The sequence below is a fragment of the Carcharodon carcharias genome, chromosome 23, assembly GCF_017639515.1.
Source record: "Carcharodon carcharias isolate sCarCar2 chromosome 23, sCarCar2.pri, whole genome shotgun sequence".
Classification (NCBI taxonomy): domain Eukaryota; kingdom Metazoa; phylum Chordata; class Chondrichthyes; order Lamniformes; family Lamnidae; genus Carcharodon; species Carcharodon carcharias.
Window position 1 is genome coordinate 7885715 of NC_054489.1, and position 13655 is coordinate 7899369.

Below are 13655 nucleotides of genomic sequence, written 5' to 3' on the forward strand. Positions count from 1 at the left end.
ACCAGCAATCCAATTTAATTATAACACACCAGTGACAATAAGATCAAATAAATTAAATAACTTTTGGAATTAGCTGCAACTTGAGCGAGCATTGCAATATAAACAGTATGTTCTAATCAACAACAGTTCACTTCCTGTGCATTTTGAGCCATATATTAAATTTGTTGAATACCTGTTGGCTCTGGTCCAGGTAAAAGTGATTTCAAAAAGTTATCAATAGGATATAATGGCAACATGTTCTGGCTGAGATGCAAGAGGGGAATATTTTTGTGAAAGAATGAGCCATGTATCTATCAGTTTTTCTGCTGTTTTTCACTTAAGCCTACATTGGATGTTTGGAAGACAGTTGTTCCTGAGCAGATTACCATTTAGCTGTTAGGATGGATAAGTACACAAAAATCTATCAATCTCAGTTTTGCCTTCAATCGTGTTTAAATTAGAAAAGCAACCAGTACTGACAGTAGGGAGACAGAAGAAAGGTCATTCGAACAGCTAAGTGACTGTCATTGTTCTCATTTAGTCAAATAGTTAGAGCACTACATTGTGTATTCTCTTCTCTTCATATATTTTATTAATAATGGTGAACTTTCATGTGGCTCAGCATGTGGTACATGTACTACCTGGTGTGATACATAGAGGACAGGATACAGTGGGTTTCACTCCTAGCCCACATTGAATTAGCTGATCTTAGCCAGGGTAGTAGTGATGATGGAACTACACATAACTTCTGTGTCCTATGGCTAGGAAGAGAAAATATTGGTTACGTTTCATGCTTTTGATCAATACTTAGTGACTCCAACTGGAAACTGTATAGATGAGGATAGCCTCCTGTGAATGTCGATTCTGCTGACATTTGTCTGAGGCTATGAAGTATCTCCATTTGGACAAGGTGGCTGTGGAAATGTACCCAGCCTGACTCTGAACCTTCAGAAAAATAAGGAAGAAAAAAATCCTAATTTCTTGGCAGGTGTGGCTTAGAGTTTATCCCAGAGCTGTGCTATTGATTCAGCAGAGGAAGAGAATAGCATGCTGGACAGCCAGAGAAACTAATGTTGAATTGGGAACTCAGCAAAATTAAGCAAGATAACAGTAATGAAGAAATTAATGGCACTAGAAAGTGACAAATCCCTGGGATTTGATTGATTTCATCTTAGTGTTTGATAAAAGTAGATGAGAACACTGCCCTAACTATAACCTTCCAAAATTCTCTTGATTTTGGGAATCGTTCCTTGGGATTGGAAAATTGCACATGTCTCTCCACTATTTAAGATAGGTGAGAAAGGGAAGTCGAGGAATTATAGAACACTTAGCCTAACATCTGATGTTAGAAAGTTACTAGAATCTATAATTAAGGATAGAGCGACTGAATACTTTGAAAATTTTCAGTTGATCAGAGGGAGCTAGTATGGCTTTGTAAAGGGTAGGTCATACTTGATGAGTCTGGTTGAATTTTTTGAAAAGGTGAGTAAAGTAGTGGACAGGAAAGCATCAATACATGTTATCTATATGGACTTCCAGAAGGCATTTGATAAAGTCGCTCATAAGAACCTGCTTGCTAAAGTTGAAGCCCATAGAATTGAAGGCAAATTATTGACCTGCTTAGGAAACTGGCGGTGTGATAGCAGAAGGAGTAGGCATAATGGGAAGGTACTTTAATTGGCAAGATGTGACCAGTGGTGACCCATAGGTTTCAGTTTTGAGGCCTCAACTATTACCATATTGATGATGGGGTAGAATGCCTTATATCCATTTGCCATGACACAAAGATAGGTGGCATTGTAAGCAGTGTAGATGGAAGCAGGTTGTAAAGAGATATTAATAGGTTAAGTGAATGGGAAAAACTGTGACAAATGGATTTCAATATAGGCAAACTTTGGACCTAAAAAGGATAGGACAGGGTACTTCTAAATGGTGGGAAGCGAGAAACAGTGGAAGTACAAAGAGACTTGGAGGTCCAGATAAATGGATCATTTAAATGTCATGAATAGGTATAGAAAGTAATCAAAAAGGCTAATGGAATCCTGGCCTTTCTATCTAGAAGACTGGAATATGATCAGAAGTTACGCTACAGCTGTACATAGCCCTGGTTAGACCATGTGGACTTCTGCATACCACACCTTAGGAAGAACTCATTGGAGGCAGTGCAACATAATTTACGAGGATCTGTAAATTCTGAACTCCAAGGATTAAATTATGAAGAGGAATTACACAAATTAGGGCTGTATTTGCTGGAATTTAGAAAAAGAAGTGATTAGATTGAAGTTTTGAAGGTATTTGGGGGGGCGGGGGGGGGGGGTGGGAGCAGACAGCCAAGGTAGGTAGATATTATTTCTGCTTGCTGGGGAGTCTAACACTAGGGAATATAGTTTGGAACTTAGAGCTGGATCTTTCAGGAGTGTAATTAGGAAGCATATCTTCAAACAAAGCGTGGTAGAGTTTGGAACATTCCTATGAAAATAGTAATTGATTCAGTTAATTTTAAATCCTGAGATTGATAGATTTCTGTTAACCAGAGAGACTAAGGGATTTGGGACAATGCAGGTACATGGAGTTAGCTCACAAATCTGCATTGGTTTCATTGAATGGTGGAATGGCTCAAGGGATCAAATGGCCTACTCCTGATCCTATGTTTCCTGTGCATTACAGCTGCATTCTTTCTGTGGTGAGGAAATCTTTGTAGGAATGAGGCCTCAGATCTCATGTAACATGTCAGTCCCATGGGAAGGGCATTTCCTTTATGAATATGGGATAGTATATTTTATTGCTGATTCAATTGTAGAACCTGTTTTTGAACTCTTGCAACATAGGATACTAATATACCTAAATGTGTAGGTCAATTTAATTGTTGAAGTACCTTTTATTATGTGTAAATGGAATTAAATTCCTGTAATTTGTGGGGTTTTTTTGGTATTTAAGAGGGAAAAAGCTACCAATAGATTTGCTGATAGACTTCTTTAGGTATAGGTTTTTATTTTGGCAATCTTAGTTCCTCGTGTCTTTGCAAATTGTGTTTAAGTTGTGTACAGTTTTTGCAGTTAAATGCACACTTTCACTATTCAAAATAGTGAATCTTGAAATGTGGATTTCCTAAATGTCTATTTGATGGGTATTTATTATGAAAACTCATTGAAGAGCAAAATGAAGGAGATTGAGTGGATAAAGTAAAAAGTCATCGGAAAATTGATCCCTCGTGAGTAGTCTCTGGTTCCGGTTGTGAATTGTTTTCCCTTGGGATGTAGCCATTTTGGATTGTATAGTTTGAGAATAGGATTATTGTCAGTTTAAATATTCAGGCCAACAAATAAAAAGTTCACAAAATGCAATCTTTTTTTATTGAATGTTTGATTACAGTAGAATGATGAAAGGTGTTTTTATTACTGCATAGACTGTTGCATTTCATACATTTTTACTGTGTTCCACAAAGTGAGGCAATTCGTGCCCCTGTGATGTCCAGTAGGGCTTTAGTTTCAGTTTGATATATTTGGAAAGGATTCTCTTCATCCACTCCTCCCTCCCCTTTATCAGGACGTGTACAGTATGAAGAGGTACAGCTGGACATGAGGTCTTGTATCAGAAGGAGTCTCTTGCATTAGAATCATAGTATAGTACAGGTCAGAAGGAGACCATTCAGTTCATTGAGTCATCCAGTTAACCCCATATACCTGCAATTGTTTCTCATTCATGAACTTATCCGATCCCTTTTGAAGACTATTGAAACTGTGTACACCACCCTATCAGACAGTGCATTCCAAATCCTATCCACTTGTTGCCTGAAAAAGATTTCCTGATATCACCTCTCATTGTTTTGCCTGCCATCTTAAATCTGTACCCGGTGGCTATCGTTGTTTCAGTTGTTGGAAGCAGTTTCCTTTTGTTAAAGTCATTATTCACACATTGAGGAAAGGATGAATCTGGAGCCAGTCTTTTCCATAATCAAGGTTTATTCACAAGCACACAGACTTCCTTTTTCCTCCCTACTACACCAGTGTAAACTGGTTCTTATATACTTAAGAATAATTCCCTAATCTTACCCCAATTAGTAACAGCTGTTCTCAAATTAAAGTACGCATTTCATTGTAACAGGATTCCAACATTAACAACTTTGTCTAAACCCTTTGTCTAAGCACTGCTATCAAATTTCCTCATAGTCTTCTCTGCTCTAAGGAGAACAATCCCAGTTTCTCCCACTTTATCCATGGAACTAAAATGCCTCATCCCTGGAAGCATTCTAGTAATTCTCTTCTGTACCCCTTCCAAAGCCTTTACTTCCTAATGTGTGGTGCCTAGAATTGGACACAGTACTCCAGCTGGGGCTGAACTTGTATTTTACATAGGTTTAGCACAAGTTCCTGGCTTTTGTACATGGTGCCTCTATTTGGAAAGCCCAGGATCCTACAAAAAATGTTAAAAATGTTTAGTGATTGTTTCCCCCCCCACCTTTAGAGCAAAGCTTATCTATAATACATAACAGGATGGTTGCTGTATGTATTTGCAAGGGCATTTAAGGATGGGCAGTAAAAGCTGGAATTGCCAGGAATACTCATATCCCAAGAACAAATAAACAAGAAATGTATTATTGGGCCAGCATGACTTCCAGCTCATATGGGGTGTGGAGAGATGGGGGATGACTGTGTACAGTGCCATGAAACCAACACTGACACTAGATTAAGCTTATGTTTATAGTGCATATCAACCTTGTCTATAGTGTAGAGGATACAAGTCCAAATAAGGTGATTTATAGAAAGTTGTAGATGGAATAATGTTATTATTATTCTTCAGTGGAGCAGATGCAAGTGCAATTATTTATGCTTAACCAGATAATGAGAAGTTTATTTTTCAGCACTGTTAGCACCTGCTGTGTATTCTATTGTTAGTGTTTGTGCGTTATTGACTTTTGTTTTCTCATTTTAAAACTACTAATTTTCCTCTGGGGTTGGAGCAGGTGGCCTAATTTGCTTATAATTGGGTTTCTTGGGGCTGCTGGTATTCATATTACTATCAATAACTTACATTTAGGCAGTATCTTTAATGCCTGAGGGACTTTCACAGGTGATATAAGACAGCAGTTTAGTGAAATAATTGGTACCCATGTTATTAAAGTCGCTAACCCTTTTCAGCATGTGTTCCAAATAGGAATACAATAAGACAGGAAAAAGCTTCGAAGCCTGAGAAGGATTGTATCTGGATGAGTTCTTCTGCTTTTGTTGCTTTCAGTTAAGGAATAAATCATTATAAATCCCCTCCTTTCAGCCTCTGTTTCAACTAAAACCAGAGAATTTGGTCAGTTTGACCCAGAGCACTTTTTTTATGCAAGATAATATTGTATTTCATAGAAAAATATTTCTAGGGTGTGCCTAGCAAAATATCACTACATTGCTTTGGGCTCTATGGGAGATCTCAGTCTCCTGTCAAAAGTTATTTGAATGATCAGCATACCTGCATGATTGCATCATGTACTTACCTGGTATTTTCAGAGATTAACCCTCTCTTTGTCTTGAGTCCCTAAACTCTAAACCATTAATGTTACATTATATTTGGATAGTGTTGCCTATCCCTGGAGGGAAAAGCAACACTTTGAGATATGCTTATAAAGCCAATTGTTTAAAATTATCAAAAGATTGCAAATTTATAATTGCAACTATAGAATTTTTTAAACTTGATTGTATTTTTAACTAATTTGCTCCATTTTTCTCTACAGACTAAAACCCAAAGAGATGGGAAATGCCCCAATGAAAATGCTAACATGGTGCAGGATGAAATATTTTCATGGCCTGGCCCAAAGACAGTGCTGCTACAGAAGAACTCTCAAGGTTTTGGATTTACACTGAGGCACTTCATCGTCTACCCTCCAGAATCAGCTCTGCACCCAAGCTTTAAGGTAGCAATAGCATTGGCATTTATATTGTGCTGGGTATTTAAGTAGCACAGTACATGCATGCAGGGAAGTGTAAATAGACCCACTGGTCTAGTTCATTCTTCAAACTAGAGGCCTAGCCCTGATTTCCTGTGATATCATAGAGCTTAAATAATAAATGAAAGTTGTTAGATATTTAGGCTCCATGCTGTTATCATATTTTTGTGTCAGCTTTGCGCTCCCTGTGCAGGCGGGGAGGAATTCCCTGAGTTGAGAGTGTGCTCTTTCGCACACAAAAGAGCACACTCATCTCCTTGAGGCTAAGTGCAGCCTCAGGGAGATCGGCTCCCTGATATAGTATTCCCAAATTTGCTGATGACACAAAACTTGGTGGGAATGTAAGTTGTAAGGAGGATACAAGAGGCTTCAAGGGGACTTGGACAAGCTAAGTGAATGGGCAAGAACATGGCAGATGGAATATAATGTGAATAAGTGTGAAGTTATCCACTTTGGTAGAAAAAACAGAAAGGCAGATTATTTCTTAAATGGTGAGTGATTGGGAATTGTTGATGTCCAAAGGCACCTGGGTGTACTTGTTCATGCTAGCATGCAGATGCAGCAAGTAATTAGGAAGGCAAATGGTACGTTGGCCTTCATCACAAGGGGATTTGAATACAAGAGTAAAGATGTCTTATTGCAATTGTATAGAGCCATGGTGAGACTGTACCTAGAGTAATGAGTACAGTTTTGGTCTCCTTATCTAAGGAAGGATGTACTTGCCATAGGGGGAGTGCAATGGAGATTCACCAGACCAATCGCTGGGATGGCAGGATTGTTTTATGTGGAGAGATTAAGGAAACTGGGCCTGTATTCTCTAGAATCTGAAAGAATGAGAGGTGATCTCATTGAAACTTATTAAATTCTAACAGGGCGTGACAGGGTAGATGTGGATAGGATATTTTTCTTGGTTGGTGAGTCTAGAACCAGAGGACACAATTTCAGAAAAAGGGGCAAGCCATTTAGTACTGAGATGAGGAGGAATTTCTTTGCTCAGAGGGTGGTGAAACTTTGGAATCTTCTACCCCAGAGGGCTGTGGAAGCTTAATCGTTGAACATGTTCAAGACAGAAATCGATAGATAGATTTCTGGATACTAATCACATCAAGGGATATGGGGATAGTGTGGGAAAGTGGCAATGAGGTAGATGATCAGACATAATCCAATTGACTGGTGGAGTAATCTTGATGGGCCGACTAGTCTACTCCTGCTCCTCTATTTCTAAACATTAGAAAAAAGCCAGATGGATGTTGTTCATTAAATATGTACTTTATCACTTTAATTATAAACCCCTTTCAATTTCACCCATAAGATTTTTGCATTGATCTAAAACGAAAAATTTCAATGGACAAACAGCTGCTCCTTACCAATGATAAAACTATCATTTATACTATTTATAGTTGCAGGTATTTTTACAAATGCACCTTTCTTCAGACTATGTAATTCCTGCCCTAACCTGACTGAATCACTCCTCCTTCACATTAAGACTTCAGTCCTTCAACAACTAATAGTTGACTATCAGTTGCTGCAGCAAGTGGTGACATTGAGTGGAAACAGCACATGGCAGGATGGCTGCACAACTGGACAACAACTATGAAGTCAATTCACTTCTCTGAAGCACACATTCTCATGTGGCATACACTCACCTGAACTGGCTTTCATTCTTTACTTCAACAAAAGATAGTGATATGTAACCATATGCCCTGATATTGTTGTTATTCAGTTAATGGGAACTAATTTTATCAATCACAACATCTATTTCTAAAGCATGTATTTATTCATGGTTGATATGATTACATTTTTAAGATTTATATTTTTGTAACTCAATAGTGATTATCTGCAGCTGATGGAAATTGTAAAATGCAAACTTAACTTAGATTGTAAGAAATTAATCAACTCTGATACTAAAAAAACATATTTTTGTCTGTGTACATTGCTGTTTCAGATTTAAAAACCTCAAATATCTAGACAGCATTGATGTTTGAATTCTTAATATAACAGGCTGTCATTACAAAACAATGCTTCTTCTAACTTGCTGAGTGCAATGTCATGGGAGACCAATTAGTATGTAATTACACATGACGTACTATAAAATAGTTTTGTGACACTGCATATTTTCTAATTCACCATGAACCACAGGAGATCTGCCAGTTCATTTGAAAAAAGGTACACAAAAAACAAATTTATTTGAAGTACTTATAAATTACCTATTATAGCTGATAAAGCATGTTAATCAAAAGTCGATTAAGTGGAGAACAATGAGCGATTGAGGCAACCGTCTGGTCATCATAAACTCAACTTTTTGGTAGAGTATTTGTAACAGCCTGTTTTGAAACCTCTTGCCATGATAATGTCACTGTGTTGGCCAGTATGATAAGTTATCATTGTAGGAGCTATTACATATGCATTTTCTACTTTCAATGCATAGTACTTTGTACTGCCAAAGGTTTGCAAAGACATCCAACTGAATCCATTGTTTGGACCATTGTACCCTTTACCACTTCCAAACGCAATCAAGTGCACAAAATTAGGCAGTGCCCCTTTAAAGTTTACAATCTAATTCAAGAGATGAACAATTTGAATAATTTTTTTTTTCGCTATTACACACTTTATCTACTTAAGCATAAGCATTACTGTTGATACAGCTGAAGTCAGTGAAACAGGAAAAGGAAATTAAGCCGTTGATTCACCACCATCTGGTTGGTACTGAATTTTATCACCATGTGTTATGAGTTTGGCCATGATTTAATAGCACTTGCAAATACATTCTGGCATCAGACCTGCTCCAGAGGTTGGGCCTTATTTATGGGAACCAATCTGGATAATCAAATTCTGAGTTGGCATTGAAAATTGTAAATCAGGCTGTTAGAAATGTAGGGTCTGCTGCTATGATATCCAATCTGACAATATAAATGGTATCAATCTTTTTGATTGTTAGCAATACTTTATCTGAAGAACACAATGGTTTGCTTGGACTTCAAAAGTCAAAATCCGCCAAGATGATATAGTTTTAGAATCAATATTCTATTCAAACCATTCAAATGATAACCAGACTCTAAACTCGAAGCAAAACAGAACTCCAATCCCTTGTTCCTCCGCTTCTGCAATTTGAATGGATGAATTGGTAGTCATCTGATAAGTCACTTAAGCAAAATTATGCCCATCTACTGCAGTAGAATGCACAGCAATCCTTTCTGACTTTTGAGTGTAACTGACAATTTAGCACTTTTCAAGTGTGTCAACAAATAACCTTAGTATTTACCCGTTCAATTAGTTGCCCATCCTATTACCCTACTGCTGGTGACATATTCACAGCTGGTGTGCAGTATAGCCCTTTAAAGTGTTTACTTCTGGTTGCCTTATTCTTAGAGGGAAAGTTTTAAAATCTGGTAGGAACTGCCCTCTCCCCCCTCCCCTGACATTCTCTCCTCTTTCTTTCTATCTCTCATTGCTAATTTACAAGCTTCATGCATCAGTATAATTTATTCTGATCATCAAGTGCCCAATGTGATCAATGCATTAGAATTTCTGGTATCTGATTATTGCTGTCACATTGTCTTGGAGGCGAATCATGTAGATGCATTAAAGGTGAAGTAAAATAAGCTTTTGAAGGAGAAGGGAATAGAAGGTTATGCTGGTAGAGTCGGGAGAATGCTGAAGTGGAGCATGAAGTGGACTGGTTGGGCTGAATAGGCTCTTTCTGTGGGATATATTCTAAGTACAAAGAAATGCATTTAATGGTTTAGTACCAGTAGCATTTGATGTGAAGTGAAGGGACTTTGTGCAATTATACTGTAGTTCACATCACAATACTTGCGAATTGAAACAAACAGGACTTTAGTGTACATGTATTTAAACATATGTGGACCTCTGCTCACATGCTTTCAACTATTTATGACTTTTTTTACAGTTGGTTCTTTAGTAACAGTATAAATTTCAATATAAAGATGATCACCAGGCAGCCTGGGAATTTCAAAATTTAGGTTTGTACTGGATGTGTTTATATGGGATGAAGACTCTCTCCCTCACTACTCTATACTGAAAGTAGCAGGACTGCTCTGAGAAAACGCTGAATGGATTTCATGAATATGATTGGGACTCAAAGTCAAAACACTCCAGTGTTGCACGTAATCGGATGGCGTTGATTTTTGAAATTTCTTTTTTCTGTCCTGAAGATGCTGACTTGCGTTGAGGCATGTTTCCACAGGAGCCATTAGTTCTCCCCTACTTGTACATGTGGCATTCTTCACGTGAAATTGGATAGTGGATGTCAGCAGCTATTTGACTATGAAACAGAGCTGAAGCTGATGCTGCATTCATCTGACATTGATCCGTGTGCACTTTCTAGCAGGGTTCAGAAATGGGAGACATAGTAATTATGTTTTTCTTTTTCTAGAGACATTGGGGATAATTTTAACCCCAAAAATGGTGGATTTGGTCAGGTGGGATGCACTGTCCTTTGTAAGATGTGTATATGCGCAGCCATGCAGCAATCTTGAATTTACCATGCATTGGAATAAGCAGGTCATGACAGTAGCTTGAGCAGGGATGGAGTTGAGCATCAAATCTGAACACCAAGTTTGAGCCACTGTAGAGTGTGTGTGAAAATGTACAGCTGTGTCAATGACCTTGGGTGGGTGAGGGGTGGTAGGGTGGTGGGAAATATGTCTGTTTCTGGAAGTTATCAGCCCACAATGAGAAGGGGAGGAGTTGAGCAGTGGGAGTGGAGACAGCCGGACCTGCAAGGGACACCTCTACTCGGGCAGCGGGCTGAGTCTGAGAAAGTCCAGGAGTGACATCACAGGAAAACTTAGGGAGTGTGTTTAAATAGCTTAAAACTAGGAAAACGTATCATTTATAAAGAAGTAGCTACTTGGATTTCAGTAAGGAACACTAGCAATAGGGAAGTAAAGTTAAATCAAGTCAAAGTGAAATAAAGTAATAAAGTAAACCAAAGTAAGATAAGGTTAGCGTAAATGTAGTAAAGTTAAGTTACTAGTAATTTATTCTACTCACTCTACTTACTCTAAGTGTAATAAATAGCTTTTAGAGTTACGGGATGGCAGGTCAACTGGGCCAAGTGGAGTGTACATCCTGTGGTATGTGTGAAGTCATGGATGCAAATGTGTCCCAGAAAAACACATCTTTAAGAAGCGTCACCAGCTGCACAAAATTGAACTCTGGGTTTCTGAGCTTGAGCAGCGGCTGGAGTCACTGTTGGTGCATCTGCAAGGCAGAGGACTGCGTGGATAGCTCGTTTAAGGAGGTGATAACACCGCAGGCCAGAAGCGTACAGCCAGAGAGGGAATGGGTGACGTCCAGGCAGTCTAAGAGAACCAGGCAGGTAGTGCAGGAGTGTCCTGAGTCTATCTTGCTTGCTAATTGGTTTTCCATTTTGGATGCTGATGGTTCCTCAGGGGAGTGCAGCCAGAGCCAAGCCTGTGGCACCACGGGCGGCCCAGCTGTATAGGCTTGTGGGGGGTGGGAGGAAGCAGAATGGAAGGGCAATAGTGGTCGGGGATTCCATAGTCAGGGGATCAGACAGGCCTTTCTGCAGCAGTAAACATGACTGCAGGATGGTGTGTTGCCTCCCTGGTACCAGGGTCAAGGATGTCACGGAGCAGCTGCAGGACATCCTTTGGGGGTGGAGGGGGATCAGCCAGAAGTCATGGTCCACATTGGTACCAATGACATGGGTAGGAAAAGGGATGAGGTCCTAAAGCAGATTTCAGGGAGCTAGAAAGGAAATTAAAAAGCAGGACCTCAAGAGCAGTAACCTCAGGATCACTCCCAGTGCCACGTGCTGGTGAGCATAGGGAGTGGAGGATTGATTGATTAAATACGTGGCTGGAGAATTGGTGTAGGAGGGAGGGCATCAGATTTCTGAGGCATTGGGACTGGTTCAGGGGTAGGTCGGACCTGTACAAGCTGGGCGGGTTACTCCTTAGCAGGATTGGAACTGATATACTTGCAGGGAGATTTGCTAGTGCTGTTGGGGTGGGTTTAAACTAGCTTGTCACAGGAGTGAAAACTTGAGGGGTGGCCCAAATTGGAAGGAAGTAAAGTTGGTAACAGGAAGAAGTAGTGAGACGAGAAGGCGGGGGAAAACAAAGCAGAGCATTGAGTATGCTTTGAATGTGGAATGATGTCAAAAAGACAAAGTTAAGGATGCAGCATTTGCAATAAGGTAGGTGATCTAAAGGCACAAATAGAGATAAATGGGTATGATATAATTGCCATTATGGAAACATAATTGCATGCTGACCAAGACTGGGAACTGAATATTTGAGGATATTCGACGTTTAGGAAGGACAGACAAGAAGGGAAAGGAGGTGGATAATAAAGCACTGGTAATAAGGGATGGGATCAGTGCATTATTAAAGGGGGATCTCAGATCGGAAGAACAATGTGTGGAATCTGTTTGGGTGGAGCTAATAAACAGCAAAGTGCAGCAAACATTTGTTGGAATTGTTTATAGGCCACCAAATAGTAATGGTAATGTGGGGCATGGTATTAACCAGGAGATGAGAGAAGCATGTAGCATGGGCAATACAGTAATCATGGGTGACTTCAATCTGCATATAGACTAAGTAAACCAACTGAGCACTAATGCTGTGGACCACGAGTTTCTGAAGTGTGTTAGGGATGGTTTCCTAAAGCAGTATGTTGAGGAGCCAACTAGAGGATAGACTATTTTAGATCTAGTATTATGTAATGAAAAAGGGCTAACTAATAATCTTGTTGTAAAAGAACCTTTGGGGATGAGTGACCACAATATGATAGAATTTTACATTAGGTTTGAAAGTGAGGTAGTTCACTCTGAAGCAAGGGTGTTAAAGTTGAATAAAGGAAATTATGATGGCATGAGGGACAAATTAGCTGAGGTAGATAGGCAATGGATAGTCTTCAAAGAACTATTACATAGCTTACAGTACCTATACATTCCTTCAAGGTGCAAAAACCCCAAAAAAGTCAGTGGTCTGTGGCTGACAAAGGAAATTAGGGATTGTATACGATTAAAAGAAAAGGCTTATAAAGTAGTAGTAAACCTGAGGATTGGGAGGTTTTTAGAATACAGCAAAGGAAGACCAAAAACTGGTAAAGGAAGACTTTATGAATGCAATGTAGCAAGAAACATAAAAATGGAGTGTAAAAGCTTCTATAGATATATAAAAAGGAAGCGTTTGGCTAAGACAAATGTAGGCCCATTGCAGGCAGAGTCAGGAGAGTTCATAATGGGGAATAGAGAAATGGCAGAGAAGCTAAATGATTACTTTTTGTCTGTTTTCACAGAGGAAGATACAGGAAATCTCCCAGATTTAGAGATCCAAGAGACTAGGGAGAATGGGGAGTTGAAGGAAATTAGTATAAGTAAAAAGGTTGTATTGGAGAAGTTAATGGGACTGAAAGTTGCTAAAACTCTGGGACCTGATATTCTGCATCCCAGAGTGTTGAAAGAGGTTTCTATAGAGATAGTGAATGCATTGGTGATCATTTTCCAAAATTCTATAAATTCTGGAATGGTTCCTGAAGATTGGAAAGTAGCAAATATCAACCCGCTATTTAAGGAGGGACGGAGAGAGAAAACAGGAAACTACAGACCTGTTAGCCTTTAACCAGTAGTAGGGAAAATGCTAGTATCTATTATAAAGGATGTGATAAATGGATACTTGGATAATCATGTTCTGATTGGGCATAGCGTGGATTTGCGAATGAGAAATCATGTTTGACGAACTTGTTGGAG

General features: G+C 39.1%; 1 protein-coding gene across 5 annotated transcripts in view; it reads left to right on the forward strand.

The window, feature by feature from the left end:
- LOC121269194 (rho GTPase-activating protein 23-like) overlaps positions 1-13655 on the forward strand; it is a 506984-nt gene that overhangs the window by 277221 nt on the left and 216108 nt on the right. For all 5 annotated transcript variants that reach the window (XM_041173725.1, XM_041173724.1, XM_041173727.1 and 2 more), the window contains one exon: positions 5699-5878. In XM_041173725.1, the coding sequence (XP_041029659.1) occupies positions 5699-5878 (180 nt within the window). The remainder of the gene's footprint in view (positions 1-5698; positions 5879-13655) is intronic.